General features: G+C 51.2%; 1 protein-coding gene across 5 annotated transcripts in view; it reads right to left on the reverse strand.

Moving 5' to 3' along the window:
* Sh2b2 (SH2B adaptor protein 2) overlaps positions 1–20535 on the reverse strand; it is a 31068-nt gene that overhangs the window by 7181 nt on the left and 3352 nt on the right. For all 5 annotated transcript variants that reach the window (XM_029563178.1, XM_029563179.1, XM_008832294.3 and 2 more), the window contains exons 2-6: positions 12534–13297; positions 5673–5774; positions 3128–3219; positions 1086–1177; positions 830–994 (exon numbers count right to left, since the gene is read on the reverse strand). In XM_029563178.1, the coding sequence (XP_029419038.1) occupies positions 830–994; positions 1086–1177; positions 3128–3219; positions 5673–5774; positions 12534–13297 (1215 nt within the window). The remainder of the gene's footprint in view (positions 1–829; positions 995–1085; positions 1178–3127; positions 3220–5672; positions 5775–12533; positions 13298–20535) is intronic.

Consider the following 20535-nt stretch of genomic DNA (forward strand, 5'->3'; position numbering starts at 1 on the left):
TTGTAAGTTTTGTTTTTTTTTTTTTTTTAATCATATTTTCTTTTTCTTTTCTTTTTTTTACTTTTTATGTGGCATATGCACACAGTCTTATCAAAATTCCTATACAAAGAATTTTGACAGCTTTTTATCTCTCTTGGAAACCCCTCCTGCTCTTGGGAGTTTCTACTGTATGAGTTCTGGGCACTGAATTCAGGTTGTCAGATTTGGTGGCAGGTGCCTTTACCCATTAAGCCATCTCGCCAGCCCTTAGGTTCTTTTCTCTTCTTCTCCTCCCTCTCCTCCTCCCTGTCCTCCTCCTTCCCCTCCCCCTTCCCATCCTCCCAGCTATCTACCTGCCTTTGCCCTCTGAGTGGGCAAAAAGATGTGCAGCACCAAGTTTGGCTTGCATCCTTATGTATATGAGCAACCTCTTTCCAGCCTGTCCCTCCCTCATTTCCTTTTTCCTTCCTTCCTTCCTTCCTTCCTTCCCTCCCTCCCTCTTTTCTTCCTCCCTCCCTCCCTGCCTTCCTTCCTTCCTCCTTCCCACTCTGCCTCCTTTTCTTTCAGACCAGTTCTCACTATGTATCCCAGGTTCCCTTGAACCCATGGTGATCTTGCTTCTGTCTCCTGAGTCCTGGGATTACAGGCATGCAACCCTGCCCCCAGCTGTGAGCACTTTCTATCAAAACCCCTGCACCGTGAGATAGGCTAGATGCTCACACTGGTTTGCAGAAGACAGAACCCCTGGTAGTCCCAGTGGGCTGGAAGATCCCTACTTCAGAGACTTAGTAGGGGCTCTGAAGGAAAACCAGGGGGGTCCCAGTGCTGGGGGTGGGGACCCCACTGGCACCTGCATTATTGTTGTCGCTGCCACCTGGTGACTCCAGGGTCTGCAGGAAGGTCTCCAGAGGGACATGTGCCAGGGACTCTCCAACAGCATCCCGAGCCCGGCCATGTGGGGCTGTCACCACTGCACCCATGGCTGTTGTTGTTTCTGAGGGCCGGGACAGGTCTCCTGCAGAGGAAATAGAGGAGAGAAACATGTCCCTTTATCTGTCCTCCAACACTGCCCCCCCCATTACTCCAGCTGGCTCTACACCACCTACCGTCTGTCAGGAGTTCGCAGCTGCAGGAGGCTACTTGGCTGGCCAGACAGCCTCCCTGTGTACAGGACAGATCTGTGTCTTCCTCACTGTCTCTGTGGAGATAAGAGGGTAGAACACATCTTGCCATGAGCCTTACTTACAGCTCATCAGGTCCTGCCTACTCCTCAACCTCCCACTGGCTTTATGGTCCCTGTGAGAGTGACCAGTGAGATAGCCAAGTGGACACAGTGTCCTCTAACGTTGCAGCCCACTCCTGAGATCCCACAGATACCTTCCAGTAGGGGGAAGGCATGATGATGGGTGGAGCCTGGGCAGCCCCTTTCCCACCCAGTGTCTTTGTCTCTCTGTCTGTGACTTAAGGTATCTGAGGCTATGTCCCAGCTCTAAAATTCTGCAAAATGAGATCTGGTCCCTGTGGGAAAGTCTTTCTAACAGATGGCTGGCAGGGTGATGGGAGGAATTGATAAGCACTTTGAGGATCAGGGTCTGCAAGGCACTTAGAACTCTTAATTGAGCTTTCCTTAAATGAAGCTGTTAATTAGCAGCAGCCCCCAACCCCCCAGGGCTGCCTCACCCCATTAGCCAGAAGAGCTGCTGCCAAGTGCTCGGTCGAATGCCACTCTTGCCCCCTCCCTCCCAGCCTGGCATCTCTCCTGGAAGGTGGCGCCATCCTCATCCTGTACACAGTTGACTGAAACTGCCCTCTGCACACTATTAGCTGTGGCTTCCTAGTGCCCCAACCTTCTGGCTTCCTCATAAAAATCCAATTTTTTTTTTTTTTTTTTGGTCTTTTCTTGAGACAGGGTCTCCCTGTAGCCCAAGCTGTCCTGGAACTCACTATGCACTATGTAGACCAGGCTGGTCTTGAACTCACAGAGATCTGGCTGCCTCTGCCTCCTGAGTGCTGGGATTAAAGGCGTGCGCCACCACGCCAGGCCTAACAATCCAATTCTTGATGGGGATCGGGGTGTGTGTTAATGGTAGAGCTCATGCCTAGCATGGATGAGGGCCTGGGGCAGATATCATGGAGTCCTTGATGCCCCCTTCTGTCTGGCTCTGGTCCAACTGCTTTGTTATTGTTGAGTTTTGTGTGCTTGTTTTTTGAGACAGGGACTCATATTGCTTAGGCCAGCCTTGAACTCACTGAGGATGGTCCTAGACTCCTGGTCCTCCTGCCTCTACCTCTCCAGTGCTGGGATTACAGGTATGTGCCACTCAATCAGTTTTCATCCAGGGCTTCATGTGTGCTAGGCAAGCACTCTACCAACTGGGCTGTACCTCAAGCTCCATACTGTTTGTTCTGCTACAGGGCCTCCCTATTTCACTCACTCTAGCCTTAGACTGGAAATCCTCCAGTCTCTGTCTCCTGTCTCTCCCTTTCCCTCTCCCCCATCTCTCATTTAGAGATAGGGTCATACTATATAGCCCTGGATGGCCTGAAACTTGCTGTGTAGACCAAGCTAGCCTTGAACTCACAGAGATTCACCTACATATGCCTCCTGAATGCTGGGATTAAAGGTATGTGCCACCATGCCTGGCTTAGGCCCATTCTTTAGTTATTATTGCAGTGCTGGTAATTGAATTTAGGACCTTTAAAATTTTTATTTTTTAGAGACAGGGTTTCCCTGTAGCTCCAGCTGGCCTGGAACTCACTATATAGACCAGGCTGGCCTCTATTTCAGAGATCCCCCTGCTTCTGCCTCCCAAGTGCTGAAATTAAAGGCAAACACCACCATGTCCGGTTTGCCTGGGCCTTGAGGTAGGAGCTTCTCTCCATCCTGGGGTGTGGCCCTGTCTCAGTTCATCTTCCAGTGGTTTGAGGCTCCCCTGGAGTAAGGACATGGGGGTCTAACTTCCTCCCAGGTTCCCAAGGCTGGGCCCTGCAGAAGCAGCCCACAGAACCTGCCCTGGGTGGTAGGAGGGTTTAAGGTATGGGTGATTCTGGCTGACATCAGCTCGGGTAGTATTTTGGTTCTGCCCTTCCAGGACCAAGGGCATGCCAATACCTGTCCACTCCCCATCCTTGGGCCCTTGGCACTCACCCAGGATCCACACAGCCCTGGATGTCAGCCACCCATGAGTGTTTCTGCAGCGAGTCTATGGTCTCCAGGATGTACTCTGCTCCGTTCTCTACCTGGGGAGGAGAGTGGCCTTGGTCTAGCCTCCTCTACCCTCAGGCAGGAGGCTCCACATCCCGGGACCAATAGGCAGAAGGGTTCGTATGACTCTACCCACCCTTTCGCTAGGGCTCATGGGTATAAACAGCAGGGCAGATAGTGGGGTCACCCAGGCCAGGGTCTAGGGGGTGCAGCCTGCAGACCATATAGGGGAGGAAATGCAGGTTCAAGGTCTTAGATGAGGGATAGGAGATCCAGCATGCCCAGGTATCCCATGGATGCAGTCCAGGTCAACTGGACAGGCCAGCTGGCTCGGCACAGAGTTGAGGGGCTCCCAGGCCTTCCTCCCTGCAACTTCACTTTAGCATTTGGAGTTAGGTCCTGTTCATGCCTTATGTGATGAGCTTTTCCCAACACCCCTCGAAGGAGGTTTGGTATAGTCCTCTTTTGACACAGGGTCTCCCTATAGCCCTGGCTGGCCTGGAACTCGCTATATAGACCAGATTGGTCTCTAATTCCCAGAGATCTGCTTGTCTCTGCCTCCTGAGTGCTGGGATTAAAGACTTGTGCCATTGTACCCAGCTTTGGTCTTCATTCTATAGATAAGAACCTGGCATTCAGAGAGACCCAGGAACTTGCTCAAAGTCACTGTGCTACATGGAAATCTTTAGTTGTCAACTTGACACAACTGGGCAGAGGGAGCCTCAATTGTGGAATTTCCCTCATTGGACTGGCCTGTGGCCATGTCTGTGGGGCATTTTCTTGATTATGGAGTGATATGGAAGGGCCCAGCCCACTGTGGGTGGTGTCACCCTTGGGCAGGTGGTCCTCTAGTGTATAAGAAAGCAGGTTGCACAGGGACCAGAGGAGCAAGCCCTCAAGCAGCATTCTTCCATGGCCTGTGCTCCAGGGTCCTGCCCTAAGTTGCTGCCTTCGCTTCCCTTGATGAGGGACTGTGCTGGTAAGCCAATAAACCCTGTCCTCCCCAAGTTGGTATTGGTCAGAGTGTTTTGTCACAGCAATTGAAGGCAAACTAGAACAGTCACATAGTGGCCAGCAGCAGTCTGGGACTCAAACCTAGGTCTCTGAGGCACCCAGTCTTCCTGCTCTCACCTTGTGAAGTCTATCAAAATGCAATGTTGGACTAAGAGGACCCTCAGAGAGCTGCCCCTTTCAGATGGGGATCGGAGCTCACAGTGGGGCTGGCAGGTGACTCCTTCTGTCTCGGGGCTCCCTGGGCATAACTAGGTGCCTTAAGGCCACCTGGCACATGAAAGTACCAGCTGGTCAGGGGCTGCATTCTCAGATACCAGTCTTGAAGGGGACAACTCAGGACACAGAGTTGGCACATGTTTGCCCAATGAATAAATGAGACTGTGGCTTGTAAAAACATAAACTCAATGAGAGCCTGCCAAAGAGGGGGGGGGGGCTCCAGGCAGCTTCCAGTGGGTAGAACCCAGCCTCCCGGGAGACTCTACTTCACAGACATTCACCATCCTTCCAAGAAGCCTGGACCACAATCATAGCAGCCTAGACTTGTGTCCTCAACAGCCCCGGTAGGCCACCCTGGTGCTGTGGGCCTGGGAAAGGGACAAATGGCCCTCAGACCCATGGATGGGGGGGTCTCCTGCCCACCCTCAGTGCCTTTGTGCCCTCTGTAGGCACTAGGACTGGTTCCCACACGCCACTGCCCAGGGCCAGGGGGGCCATTTGCATAATTGCAACAAGCTGGCTACCAGTTCCTGCTGTGTGGTGGGTATGCTCTGGTTCCACAGTGGGAGGAGCTGAGTAAAGCTCTAAAGACCATCCAGACCCAAGAAGAAATGAGGACAGGGCTGGGCTGGCAAGATGGCTAGTGGGTGAAGGTGTCTGCCACCAAGCTTGATGACCCAAGTTTGATTGCCTGGGGAGGACCCATGTGGTGGGAGAGAACAGATTTCTTCAAGGTGTCCTTTGACCTCCACAACCACACCTCCCACACACATAGTCAAAAAATATATAAATGTAATTTAAAAGATAACAAACAAGGGCTGGAGAGATGGCTCAGTTAAGAACACTGGCTGCTCTCAAAGAGGTCCTGGATTCAGTTTCCAGCACCCACATGGCAGCTGACTACCATCTGTAACTCTAGTTCCATGGAATCTGACACCCTCTTCTGGCTTTTGTGGGCACTGCATGCATATGGTGTGCTTATACACATGCAGGCAAAACATTCATACATATAAAAAAATAAAAAATGAATTTTTAAAGATTAAAAAAATAGGGATAAGGGGATCCAGACATCTGGGGATGTCAGGGTGCGCAACTCCAGAACTCAGACCCTACCTAGATTATAGACACCTGTTGTGGGTTCCTCCACAGGAACTCCCCACTGGCCCCCTGTTGGCCTGACTTGAACCCTCTATGACAACCTCTAGTTGCGTGGATGTGGCCTAGGCAGCTGTAGGTCAGGGTTACAGTATGGGCTCACCTTGAGCACAAATGTGTTGTCCTTCTCTGGCATTTCCAGGGGCATGGTGGTTCGGACCTCGATGATGGCTGACAGGGGGATGCTGACCTTGGGTCTGGAAGCCTGGGAGACCAGAGGAATGACAAAGGGAGGATCACCTTGGGGGCCTTATGACACCTTCTCTGTACTTTCCAGCATGAGTGGGTCAGAGTAGCTAAGACTGCTAATATTACAGTGGTCTGAATACGTAGCAAACCCCATTTCAGAAATGGGGAAGTTGAGGGAGGCAGCGAGGTCTTCCTCCTATAGTCATGGCAAGACAGGCATGAACTACTGCTGTCACTGGTCCCTGAACTCTGAGGTGTGAGTGCTACCTGCCCTGCCTTCTACCCAATGCACCCACCATATATGAAATACCTGCCCTACTCCTTTCTTCCTCTCTCACATTCTTCCTTTATGTTACTGAGCGTTGAAACCAGGGCCTCATGCATGGTAAGGAAGTGCTCTACCACCGAGCCAGGTCCCCAGCCCCTCACTGGGGGGATTCTAGGCAGGTGTTCTGCCACTGAGCCATGCCCCAACCCTTGGCTTTTGGACAGGGTCTCACTGTAGTACAGGCTGACCTGGAACATACTACTGTCTTTGAGCTGAGGGCCATTCCTTCCTGAGTCTCTCCGGTATAAAAAAACTACACTCAGTTTGGAGGTCATCATATTTTTTTTTTTTTTGGTCTTTTTGAGACAGGGTCTCCCTGTAGCCCCAGCTGTCCTGGAATTCACTATGTAGACCAGGCTGGCCTTGAACTCACAGAACTCCGCCTGCCTCTGCCTCTGCCTCCCAAATGCTGGGATTAAAGGCAGGCACCACCATGCCTGGCCTTCTTTTTTCTATTTTTATGTGTCTTTGTGTGGTGTGCATGTATGTATATTTACATGTGTATGGGCACACCTGTGTGGGGGTTCACATGTGGGAATGTGCATGTGTATGTGGAGGCCCGAGGCTGATGTTGGGAATCATCCTCCAACACTCTTCTCCTTATTCACTGAAGCAGGGTCCTCAATCAAACCCAGAGCTCGCTAAAATGACTAGTCTCTCTGGCCAGCTTGCTCTAGGGATCCCCTGCCTCTGTCTTCTGAGGCTGCAATTACAGGTAACCCATCCTGCCCACCCAGTCTTTATGTGAGTTCTGGGGAGCTAAACTCTGGCAAGTGCTTTAACCACTGAGCAATCTCCCCAGCTCAGAGACCAGCATTTTAATTTTAATTTTATTAAAAAAAATTTTCCCAATGAGCTGGGAGTAGTGATGCACACCTTTAATCCCAGCACATGGAAGGCAGAGGCAGGCAGATCTCAGTGAGTTCAAGGCCTGGTCTACATGGTAGATTCCAGGCCAGCTGAGGCTACAGGGAGACTGTCTCAAAAAGACCCCCCCAAAATTCCCAATGATAAGAATTTATTACATAAGTATACCTCTAAGATCTTCATGTATTTTAAAAATCATTTTTGTTTTATGTGTATGAATGTTTTATCTGCATATATGTAAGTGCAACTGTGTATGTCATGCTCTCAGTGGCCAGAAGAGGGCATTGGATCCCCTGGAACTGGAATTACAGACGGTTATTAGCTGCCATGTGGGTGCTGGGAACAGAACCTAGGTCCTCTGCAAGAGCAGCCAGTGCTCTTAACCACCCTCCAGCTCACCTTTAACATTTTAAAAATGAACTAGAACAGAAAAGGAAACACCACACATGACTACACACAGCAAAGGTAAATACTGTCTTCAGTGCCAGGCATGGTGATGCATGCCTTTAATCCCAGCACTCAGGAGGTCTACATAGCGAGTTCCAGGCCAGCTGGGGCTACAGGGAGACCCTATCTCAAAAAAGCCAAAAAGGAAAAAAAAGTATCTCTAATCCTTTTACCAGCCTCGGTGTGGCGGGGAAACTAGGGCTTGCTGCTGAGGTTCATGTGTATAATCGCAGCACTGGGGAGACTCAGGCAGGAAGATTTTGAGTTCCCATGCCAAGTGAGGCTACATAGTGAGACCTGCTTCAAAATATTTAAAGCAATATTTTAAAAAGGGAGTTGTGTGTGGTATCCCATGACTATAATCTCATCAGCTGGGAGGCAGAGGCAGGAGGATCAGGAGATTAAGGTTATCTTTGGCTACAAAGGGAGTTAGAGTCAGAGGCCCACCTGGGATACATGACACTTGTCTGAAAAAAAAAAAGGGCATGGCTTTGCTATAGAGTTCCTACCTAGAATCCCCCAGTGAGGGGCTGGGAGTATGGCTCAGTGGTAGAGCACCTTCTTAGCAAGTGTGCAGCCCTGGATTCCAACTCAACAATGGAAAAAAAAAAGACAGCTGCAGCAGGACTGATGGCCTCAGGCAGTAGGCTGAGAGAAGGACCACAGTGGCCATAGCCAGCAGGAACCCAGATGAATTCCCCACTACAAACCTGCCTTCCTTCCCTGCCCCAGGATAGCTACCCCTAGCCATATAAGCTGGTATGAAGACTGGATCAGCCATGTCCATTAGTCACTGCTCCAAGACCAGCCCAATGTCCCCTGGACAGTGTCCAGGGTGGCCAAGAATTCCCACCCGCCTGCCCACTATATTTGAAGCCCTTCCCTTTCTTCCTGAGAAAGTCCCTGTCCCAGAGCCCAAGCCCTGCCTGGAATATCAGCTACAGAGAGTCGGGAGGGAAAGGGAGGGAAGGAAGGGAAAGAAGGAAGGTTCAGGGAATAACCAGGAGTTTTGAGGCAGCATGCATAAGGGCATGTACAAAGCACTCTCCTAGGAGCCACTGCCAACTCACTTTGGTTTAACCCTGTGGTGGCAGCACTGGGATGCTAGTTCCCTTCCATCCATACCTGGATACAGGCCATACCCAGCTCTAGAGCTTGTTCTAAGCAGGGAGCTGTGCTACAGAAAATCTAATTCAGAGCAAGAGGCCAGTGTTTTCTGGAGATGGAACCCAGGGCCTTGCACTTGCTAGATAAGGGCTCTAATGCTGAGCCACACCCCCAGCCCTTCATGGGGGCTCTAGACAGGCCCTCTATCATACAGCCACACCCCTCGCTTCACCTGTCTCTACCTATTCCTACCCCAGTTACATCAGGTCTCTTAGCTCTTGTGTAGCTCAAGCGCCTCTGACTCCTGGTTGCAGTAACTCCCCACATGAAGGTTTTACATTCGGCCTGCAAATATGCCTGTCCTGGTGGTCCCTCAATGCCTGGGGGCTGATCTCATTGCTCTTTGGGTGTCAAGTCTTACCTGGTATAGAACTATGAGAGGATTTGGGGCTCAGGAGATGCTTCCTGCATGGGTAAGGGTACAGGAATGACCCTGAGTCACGGACCCCAAGCTCCTTAGTGCTCTAAGATGCAGCTACCTCCAAGGGGACAGGGAAACCTGGACTGTTGGGTGGATAAACAGGCATTGGAGGTGTCTAGGGACTGGAGGGACCTGGAGGTCTAGGGACCAGGAGGCCAATATCTGAGGATCACACACATACTGGGGAAACCCATCCCCAGTCTTCAACATGTGCTATGGGTTAGATGTGCTTTGCTTCCCAAGAGCTCATATGCTAGTGGTTTGGTTCCCAATATGGTGAGGTGGGGTGGGGAGGGGAAAAATATGAGCCTGGGATGTGGCTCAGCTGGTAGAGTGCTTGCCTAGTAAGTAAAGCACACTGGGTGCAATCCCTAGCACCATATAATCTGGATGTGGTGACACATGCCTGTTATTCCAGCACTTGGGAGGTGGAGGATCAGTTCAAGGTCATTTTGACTTCAGAGTGAGTTTGAGGCCAGCCTGGGCTACACGCAATCCTGTTTCAAAACAAAAGCATATAAACAACAAAAGGGCTGGCAAGATGGCTCAGTGGGTAAAGGTACTTGCTGCCAAGCTTGATGACCTGAATTTGATCCCCAAGACCCACATTTGTGTGCCAAAGTATCTCCCCCCACACAAATAAATGTGTAATTAATTTTTTTTTAAAGATGGGGGATTGAGCTGGGCATGGTGGCGCATGCCTTTAATCCCAGCACTTGGGAGGCAGAGGCAGGCGGATCTCTGTGAGTTTAAGGACAGCCTGGTCTACATAGTGAGTTCCAGGACAGCTGGGGCTACAGTGAGACCCTGTCTCAAAAAGACCGAAAAAAGGGGGGGGGGAGATTGGATAGATCAACCAAGCAGTTAAGAGCACTTGCTGCTCTTGCACAGGACCTGGGTGGGTTCAGCTCCTAGCAACCACATTAGACAGCTCAGAACTACCTGTAATTCCAGTTACAGGGATCTCTTCTGGCCTCTGGAGATACCTGCAAACTTGTGCACATACCCCTGCTCCATACATATTTTAAAAAAAGAGATGGTGGACCCTTTAAGATGTGAGGCCTTGAGGAAGATGGGTGGGTAACACTGGAGCTGCTCTCTTGGGAAGAGATTAATGTAGTTCTCAAGGGAACATGGTTAGTATCCAAACCAGGATGAATTGTTATAAAGTGAGGAAACATGGTGGTTTCCCTTTCTCTGCCCTATGGTGAGAAGCCAAAGAACTTTCACAGAGGTGGAGTAGATGGGCTCCCTGATCTTGGTATGCAGCTTCCAAAACTGAGCTACTGACCTATTTTGTTTTCCTTCCTTCCTTCCTTCTCTCTCTCTTTCCTTTTCCCCCTCCCTCCCTCCCTCCCTCCCTCCCTCTCTTTGAAACATGGTATCATGTAGCCCAGGCTGACCTTGACCTTCTATATAGCCAAGGATGACCCTGAACCCCTGATCCTCCTGCTTCTACCTCTCAAATGCTGGGATTACAAGCATGTACCACTAAACCCAGTTTCTTTTCTTTATACAGTATCTAGCTTCTAGTGTTTTGTTATTGAAACAGAAAATAGACTAATACATCCTAGGATGATTCATGCTTCCATGGGTCACTCCTGATATGCCCTGATATTTACGTCAGAATAAGGAGGGGCTGAAGTCATTGATCAGGGGTTAGGAACCCATTCGTGTTTCTCAGAGTTGGAGAAGGGCTCAGGGATCCCTTAGGAACCCTGCCTTCTGCCAGCAGCAAAGTTGGTAGGCTCTGTAGAGATCAATGGAGAGAAGAGGGCAGCAGCTGTGTCCTGTTCCCCAGGGTAGCAGACACTGCTATTTCCAGATCAGCAGCTGGGACTGTCACTCAGGGCTGGATGCAGTGACACCTTGGGCTTCTGCCCCTGCCCCCAGCAAGTCATCCCTCATTGGACTTTGGTTTCTCTGTCTGCTGCCAAGGAGTGGACTTGAGCTTAGTAGACTTTGATTTCTCTCAGGGACCTCAGGTTGGGGATGGGCTGGCAAAATTCCTTGGGAAATCTAGGGGTCCTGGGACTTAGGGAAAGCTCTCTTCAGAGAGTGTGTTCCTGAGTGGTTCCTGGCACATAGCTTTGGAAGCCCACACTCCTGAACCTCGGGGTGGGGCGGGGGAGGATCCCCAGTACATTGGCTCAGGGCATCTAGAAGGGCACCAGGAAGAAAGTGGGCCTTAGTACGTCCTAGGGTGTTGCCAGCTGCTGTGCCAATATCAAGGGGCTCCACCCCACATTCCTTTCATTTTGGGAACCACCAGAGTGGTGATTTATAGTTAGCCCATCTCTGCTACCCACTGGTTGTGGGACCTGAGGCAGGCCATATTCCTCCTCTGAGCATTCTATCTCCTCCTGGCTGGCCTGGAACTTGCTATGTAGATTCAAAGATCCAACTGCCTCTGCCTCCCAAGTGCTGGGAGTAAAGGTGTGTACCATCACACCCAGCTACACAGACACACACACACGCATGCACGCACACACGTGTGTGCACAGCGCATTTTAAAAATTAAGAAAAAAATTACAAGGCGATAAGGTTAGAGAGATGGCTCAGCGCTAGAGATGGCTCACAGTGATGGTTCAGCTAGTAAAGGCGCTTGCTTCCAAGCCTGATGACCTGAGTTTGATCCTTGGCACTCCCAAGATGGAAAGAAAGAACTGACTCCTGAAAGTCGTCCCTTGGCCCTCCATATGTAAACATTGTCCAGCCCCCTCCCCCAATACATAATGAAATGTAACAAAACTGTTGTGTCAGGGATGGAGAGATGGCTCTGCAGTTAAGAGCAGTTGCTATTCTTGCAGTTCTCAGTACCCACATGGCAGCTAAAAACCACATGTATAACTCTAGTTCCAGGGATCTGATGCCCTTTCTAGTCTTCATGAGCATTGCATACATGTGGTGCACTTCCACACATGTAGACAAAAAAATCACTCATACATAATAAAAAACCCCCAAGGGATAGGAGATGGCTCAGCAGTTAAGAGCAGTGGCTGCTCTTGGAGAGGACCTGGGTTCAGTTCCCAGTACCCACATGGCAGTTAGCAACGGTCTGTAACTCCAGTTTCAGAACATCTGATGCCCTCTTCTGGTCTCTATTGGCATTGCACAACAGGGGTGAACTTACATGCAGGCAAAACCCACTCATATTCATAAAAGATAAATAAATAAATAAAATTTTGAAAAAAAAGTTGGGTGCATGCCTTTAATCCCAACACTCAGGAGGCAGAGGCAGGCAAATCTCTGTGAACTTGAGGACAGCCTGGTCTACAAAGCAAGGTTCCAGGCCAGCTGGGGTTACAGGGAGACCCTGTCTCAAAAAATCAAAACCAAGAAAAACAAGACTCCAAAACCCCAAAACTGTTTGGGGCCAGATCAGGCCACACAATCTCCCACATCAGTTCCTGGGGCACCCACCTGTCACTGGCCTCTGGCTTTCCTAGGTTGTGCAGGTGTGTGGGTCCCAGTGGGTGTCCGGGGCTGACTGTAGATTGTAGTATGCAGTTGGACTCCATCCCCCACCCCCTTTAGATACTCACCTTGGGTGGCACGAAGAACTCCAGGCGGAAGCGTTCCCCCGCCACAGCCCTCCGCAGGAGCAGGCGACACTTCTGCCACTGTGCTGCACCCCCTGGTCCTGCAGCCGCATCGTCAGCCACCATGAAGCGCAGCGCTCCCTCGCGCTGAATGTCCACCAACTCCACCTTGGCCGCCAGAGTCCGGGCCAGCCGCAGGCGTCGTGTCCACTTGTCACGAGCCTCAATGGGTGGCTCGGCGGCCCTCGGGGTGGCCCCAGCATCTGGTTCCGGAGACGCGCGGCGATGCCACAAGTCGCGCACTCCGTCTACCACGCACAGGCTCATGTTGCGAAGCGAGAAGCCCTTGCGGACCCGGGCTTTGGTGGCCGCATGTGCAGACACGTCCTCGGAGCTCCGGGAGTGACCATAGGCTGCAGCCTTGAACGCCGAGGTCACTGCAGGCTCAGGCTCCATGGCGTCTGTGCACTCCGCTGGTGTCCCCAGTGTCACCGGCCCAGACACCAGCACGCGGCGCACCTCTTCGCTGAAGATGTCCAAGAAGTTGGCTGCAAAGTGGCGGGAGAACGAGGTCCCTGCGTCGGGCGTGTCGTAGGTGGGGTTGTCACGCAGGAAACGGCAGAACTTGTGCGCAAAGTCCACGGCGGCCACCTGCGCATGTAGCTCGCAAAACTGCCGCCAGTCGGGGACCGGGGCTGGGGTGGCGGCGGTGGCCGGGCCTGGGGTGGTACCATTCATGGCTTTGATCCCATCGCAGCCCCCTGAGGCTGAGGGGAGAAGAATGGGTAACTTTTCTTTTTTATAAAATATTTTATTGTTTTACATGCATGAGTGTATTGCCTGCATGTGTATAAGTGCGCCCGGGTTATGCAAAGCTCGTGGAGGTCAGAAGGAGTCAGAGCTCCTGGAATTGGGAGTTGGGACGCCATGTTCCTTCCAGAACTCCCATCTTCACTGGACCAATCTAGAAACCCCAGCTGTCTCTTCATCCCAGCTTCTTCCACTTTGTTGCTAGGCAACTCCAGCCTTTACTGCTCTGGTTGGGTAAACTGCAGAGTGTATGTGAGGTAGTCACCTGGGAGACTTTCTTCCTTGTCCCAGGTGTGATCAGTGCCCCTGGGAGTAAAAGTCCAGCCTGTGGTGTGTACATCCCTCTGTAGAACTAAAGATGGTACCCAGGGCCTCCCTCTCCCATGTTCTGCAAATGCTATACCACTAAGTTATGTGGCCAGCCCCTCACTGGGGGAATTGTAGGCAGGTGCTCTACCACTGAGCCATACCTCCCAGCCCCTTACTGGGGGATTCTAGGCAGGTGCTCTACCACTGAACTATGCCCCCTGTCCCTCACTGGGGGATTCTAGGCAGGGGACCTATTACTGAGCCAAGCCCTCTGTCCTTCCATCCATTTTCCTTGGTGATTTTTACCCTAATTCAGGGTGAAAGATCACCAAAGACTAAGTGGGGAGACAAAGCCATGCTGGAAAAGCCAGCTCAGTGCTGTAGTGTTGAGGGGCAGTGCCCATCCTGCTGAGACTGATGTACAGAGGGCTCATGCCCTCACCTGCCCTCCCAGGATCCCCAGAGTTTGAGGCCTGCCCCTCCTCCACAGTCCCTGGGAACCCTGTCTCAGATCCCCAGTAGCAACTGAGCCTTGTAATTAAATATCAGGTAAAAATAGCTGTCCTACTTCCCAACATCATCCTTGTGGCCTCTGGGCCCAAGGGCATAGTGGGAATTCCCTCTCTCCTTGAGGCAACCTAGGGTGCAGCTGCAGTCAATAACCCCAGCTCCACCCAGGGAGGAAAGTACTTGGGACAGGTTTTCTCAAAGACCCCTGCAGAGTACTGTAATGGGGGTAATAGGGGTCAGGAAGCTTTCCTCCAGGAGGCAGAACCTGTGTTGGGCAACACAGTGCAGACAGGATGACCGCCTCACAGCACAATAAGCAACAACTGCAGCTGGATTTGTCATGGCACTTGAAGTAGTGGGTGGTGTGCAGAGTCCACTAAGGTGGAGAGAGATGGGCTCAGGCCTGACCTTTACCTTGCCTCCTAGATTCATCCTTCTAGAATGAATCTACATCCTTCAGGAAGCCTTCCCTGGTGTCCTCTGCCCAAGCTGGCATGAGTGTCTCCTCAGAGTGCCCATGGTCCCCTCCCTGAGCATCCTCTAGCAAGCTGCCCACTTGCATGGTGCTCGGTGTATGCTTCTAAGTTGGTCTCCCCAGAAGGCAGGCTGAGTCATATCCCAGGCTCCTGCCATTTACTCATCCCCTGGGGTCAGAGGCAGGACAACACCTGCCAAATCACCATGGTCACCATGGCCTCCAGGGAGGGTGGAGCTATTGCTGACCCTAAGAGGCCCTGCCCCAGGTCTTTGAGCCCACTCATCCAGAAGACCACCTCTCCCCTGTACATTCAATCTCTGTCTCTTCTCTCCCTGCTAGCTAGGAAAGTCTTCTGAAGGGAGGAGGGATGGAGTTAGGGAACAGGGTCTAGACTAGAGGTGAGGCGGAACTTGGATCTGCCAAGGCTCTGGTGGGCATGTTGTGTCCTAAGCAGGAGACTGACCAGGTCTATCCTGACCTCTCTTCTCTAACCCTGCTGGCAGTGGCAGGCCAGCAGCTTATGGGCCTGAGGACCAGCACAGCCACTTTGTGTCTATCTCAGACTACACAGAACAGGGGAAGCTGGGTGTGATGGCACTTAGATTATGTGTGCACAGCATGTGTATATGTGTGCCTAACCCAATCCTAGCACTTAAGAGGTTTCAAGTTATAGGTTAGCCTGAGCTACACAGGGAGTTCCAGGCCAGTATGGGCTACATTTCAAGATCTTGCCTCAAAACAAAACTAACTAACATAATCAAGCAAATCAACAGCACCCCATACCTAGATACACATAGAGATCAAGGCCCAGACATGGGGGAGACTGAAAGGAGGCAGTACACCACAGGCTAATAGGCCTGGCCAAAGGTGTGCAGTTCCCAACAGTTCTTGGGGCTGGATCTGGGAAGATGACATTCAAGGACTTTGGCTGGCCTTCCCAAACTGAGCATCACTTGTTGAGGGTTAGAAAAGGTCATTCACCCATGGAAGGGCAGTCTAGGAAGTGGAGTCCACAGTCATGGGCAGAGCCTGGCTCTATTTACCTCCAGGTAGAGTGGAAAGGTGTCTCCCACCCACTGTGGGAACCAGTCAGTTTTTGGGGGCTATTGCAGGTGATGTGGGTTCAGATATGGGAAAAGCAGGGTCAGAGGGAAATAGAGTCAAGGTACCAGGAACAGGGTAAACTGAGATACATGTTCCTGCTGTCCAGGCTGACTTGGAAGGTTTATGAATTGAAGCCCAGTGGCCTTGGCCTCTTCCTCAGCCTTTGGGTTCTATATAACCCTCTTTTATTTTCATTTATTTACTTGTGTGTGGTGTACATGCACACTCATGCAGAGGCCAGAGGACATCAAATGTGCTGCTCTATCACTTCCCTATTTATTCCCTTGAGACAGGGTCTCTACTGAATCTGGAACAAGGCTGGCAGCCAGCAAGCCCCAGCCACCCTGTTTCCAACCCCCAACTGCATGGCAGTTCCAGGTGCACAAGGCCATGCCCAGCTTTTTATAGATTTGAACTCAAGTCCTCATGTTTGTGCAGCAAACACTCTTACCTACTGAGCCATCCCCCTAGGCCCCAACCCTCTCTTTTTCCTAAAAGTCTCTCTGCACTGGACAGGAGTTCCCATCATCCTTGTGGATCTTGACCCTCTGGTGTCTGTGTTTAGGTCCCCACTCTTCTCCTTTGGCCCCCAGATGCTAGAAAAAAGCCTGTTGACTGTGCTCCATCCTGGCCCAGGTCCAGTGTCCTTAATTTTCCTATCAACAGGACAGAGTAGCAGTGGCCTGTGGTGGCTTCCATTTGAGATGCAGAAGTAGGGTCCCCAGACATTAAAGACTGGGGACCAGCTGCTACCCCACTAGAACCAGGAGTGCCTCTCACCTTCACAAGCTTCCTGAAGCCTGAGGGTGGAGATAAGGAAGCCTTTTGGCTTCCTCGTTTATTTCTCATCTTGGAAAAAAGTTTGGGTTTTATTATTGTTTTGAAACAGTCTGATGTAGCCAAGGTTGGCCTAGAACTCATTATATGGCCAAGGATGACCTTGAAAAAAATAATTTTTGAGACAGGGTTTTACTATGTAGCTCTAGACCAGGCTGGCCTCAAACTCACAGAGATCTACCTGCCTCTGCTTTCCAAGTGCTGGGATTAAAGACTGGGTTAAATTAAAGGTTCACCACTAGCCCAGCTGACCTTGAACGCATCTTCCTGCCTGCTTGAGGACAGGCATTTGCTGTCACACCCAGTTTATTGTGCTAGGGGTGACTAGAACCCAGGGTGTCGTGCATGCTAGGCAAGCACTCTACCAACTAAGCCACAGCCCCAGGCAGACCTTGTTTTTTTGGGGGAGGGGTGATGTTCTCAAGTGGGAGGTGCTTCAGAGAGGTGGGGCAGGAGATGGATGGGACATAGGTAGCTTGCAGGAGTCCTAGGACTCCACAAAACTCTGGCCTTTGTTAGCCCAAAGGTCAGCCCAATTAGACACTAGACACAGGGACAAAGCCACTGTGCAGGCTGGGGGGTGGGGGAAGCCGGTCTTCAGCCCCGCCCCCCGCCGGGCGCGGTTCCCGACCCCAAGGCCTGGTCATTTCTTTATTGATGAGGCAGCCTTGCAACCGCGCTCGGTAATGGGCGCGGTGGGCGGGGAGAGGCAGCGGCCCCGCCTCCAGTCCAGGGGTCTCAGATTTCTGGGGAGCCCTCACGGCAGGAACTGGTAGCCTCCCTTTTGGCACCTTCTTTGCTCAGGAGTTGATCCTTTCTGCTACCCCTGGACCACCAAATGTGTAAGATGGTCAGAACGAAGGGTACTTACTCTGTTTTAGGCAGGACAGTGCCCCCCTTCTTCAATTCACAGGGGAAACTGAGGCTACTTCTGGATATCCCCTTCCCTCAACACAGGAACATTCTGTTCTCTTTCCCTCAGCATGTTTCTGGAAGCCGACCCCAGCCACGCTTGCTCATGTCCTGCCTTCCAGTATTGACCTGGCCTAACCGGTGCCACTCAGCATCCCATTGATAACCAAGGCTCATTCCAGCCTGCTGTGGCTCCAGCTGCATCTGTGGGGCAGTCCTCACTGCATTTGTCCTCAGCAGCCCTACCTACCTGCACTCCCCCAGTGATGTTAGGCACCCAGGTGCTGTTTAACACGATCACTCTACCTATGCCTTGCCAGAGATCACGTGCCTGGGGCAGGCTCTGAACCAGGGCCTCCTGCCACAATGAGGATGTGGACGGAATTCCCTGTCCCTTCCCACCCCATAAGGTTGGCACTGGGCAGAAGTGGGCATGACTTCTAGTCTTCACACACTTGAACCTGCTAGGACTACAGGTTAGATTAAGATTCCATGGGGGTTGGGGCTGGGGATGTAGCTCAGTGGGTAGAGTGCTCACCTAGCATTCATGAAGCCCTGGGTTCCATTCCCAGAACTGCAAAAACCAGGTGTGGTGCTGCATACACCTGTAATCCCAATACTCAGGAGGTGAAGGCAGTGAATCATGGGTTCTAGACCAGCTTGGGCTACACAGCATGTTGGAGGCTAGCCTAGGCTACATGAGACTGTCTCAAAACAAATGAATTAATGTTTTTTTTTTTTTGGTTTTCCAGAGCTGAGGACCGAATCCAGGGCCTTGGGCTTGCTAGGCAAGCACTCTACCACTGAGCTAAATCCCCAACCCCATTAATGGGTATTTTTAAATAATGTGATTTTAGGGGCTGGAGAGATGGCTCAGCGGTTGAGAGCATTGACTGCTCTTGCAGAGGACCCAGGTTCAATACAAACCATCCTTAACTCCAGTTCCAGGGGAATCCGAAGCCCTTTTCTGACCTCTGTGTCATTGCATAACACAGGTGCATTCACATACATGCAGGCAATACACTCATACACATAAAAAAATGAATAAAATATTAAAAAAATAAAATAATGTGATTTTTTTTTTTATATCTTTTTGAGACAGGGTCTCCCTGTAGTCCCAGCTGTCCTGTAACTCACTATGTAGACCAGGCTGGCCTTGAACTCACAGGGATCTGCCTGCTTCTGCCTCCCGAGTGCTGGGATCAAAGGCGTGCACCACCATGCCCGGCCATGATTTTTAAAATAAAATAAAAGGACAAAGTAGCTTGTTCAGTGACTTAAGCCCCACCCTCTATTCTCTAAATACATTTCATTGGTTCCCTCTTTTGCTCTGAGCACAATGAGGAAGCTGCAGAGGTCTCTTTCCTGGCCTCCCAGTTTCCTACTTCACAAATCTGGGCTTGAAACCCTGACAAAGGTCAGTTTCAAGAACCCACATGTAGCTGGGCCACCCTGCTCCCATGTCTCCCCTATGGGAAGTAGGGGTCAGAAGAGCAGGAGTGGGGACCAGGATCCCATGCTAAATTGGGGTGGGAGGTGTCTGTCTCAAAAGGTTGGCCTATTTTTTCCTAGAAAGTAGCCAGTGCTGGACAGTTCCTCACCACCTCTATAGGTGGAAAGCAGGCTAGGTTGGCTCCAGTGGCCCCAGTTCTGTTCTCTCCCACTCTGCCCTGACCTTCTTGGGACTGCAGAGCAGAAGCAGCCCCTCTGCAGCTCTGGCTTGGGCTTAGTAGTCTCTCCCTCTTCTAGTGCCACTTGGGTCCTGACCAGTATCCCAAACCGGCAAGATGATTCCCCTCTGTGCCTGTCATTTAGCTTGCATTCTAGCTGTGTGTGTGTGTGTGTGTGTGTGTGTGTGTGCGCGCGCGCGCGTGCGCACATGCGTGTTGGCACTACCTACTGAGCCATCTCCCCAGCCCCTGCATTTTGGCTCTTTCTTGACACCACAATACATGTGACTTCCAAGACCTGCTGATGATACTAATTAAGTTCTCTGGGGTTTTCTCTGATTTCCTCTGACACTGGGTACCCAGCCTGGCATACTCCCACCTACCCAACTCTTCTGCCCCAGTGGCAGGCAGGCCTTCAGCCTACACAGGCCTGGGGAGCCCTCCTCCTCCTGGGCTGCCCCCACCCTTGTCCTATTATAACACCTTGTGATTTGTGGCCAGTCTCCTTCATCAGATGGCTTGCCCCCAGGTGGCTCTGTCCTCAGAGGGTCACAAGTCTCTGCAGAGTAGAGCCCTAACCTGCTTCACTCAGAGGAGAAAAACAACCTTATACTCCCACACAGCCATGTCCGGCTCACCATGGCCACAAGCAGGTGTCAGGTGTGAATTCACATTGAGAGCATACTTGCTATCCCTGGGAACAGAATGCAGCCATAAAAAGCCTGCCTCCCAAGGGTGGAAGAGACCTCTCTAGAGCTGTGACTGCTCCCATGGCTCCATGTGGACAGTCAGGAGTCAGAATGGGAGGCAGTCTCTAAGACAGCACCCTACTCCATGGGGACCACAACCAGGAGGCCCACAGCACCTGAACTCCCCAACCCCCCCACAACTCTACCAAGGCTGGGAGACTATTCAAGAAATAAGATCCAGAATTGGGTGCTATGGTGCATACCTGTAATTATGGCACTCACAAGTTGGAGGCAAAGGGATCAGGAGTTCAAAGCCAGCCTTGGCTACATACTAAGTTTGAGGCCATCCTGGGCTGTATGAGACCCTGTCTCAAAACAAAACAAGGGCTGGAAAGACATCTGTCTCATGGGTAAAGGAGCTTGCTACCAAGCCTCATGACCTGAGTTTGATCCCTGGGACCTGCATGCTGAAAGGAGAGAACTGACTCTTGCAAGTTGTCTTCTGACCTCTACATGTGTGCCACAGCCGTGCACACAGACACAGATAAGTAAATATAATTTAAAAAATTTAAAAAAAACCACAAAATTGAAGGCAAGATCTTGTCAGAGAGAAGTGGCTTGGAGGTCTGACTTGCAGGCTGAGTGATTTCACTTCCCCTAAGGTTTTTTTTTTTTTTTTAAATGAT

This window comes from Nannospalax galili, unplaced genomic scaffold (genome assembly GCF_000622305.1).
Source record: "Nannospalax galili isolate Female #2095 unplaced genomic scaffold, S.galili_v1.0 scaffold675, whole genome shotgun sequence".
Lineage (NCBI taxonomy): Eukaryota > Metazoa > Chordata > Mammalia > Rodentia > Spalacidae > Nannospalax > Nannospalax galili.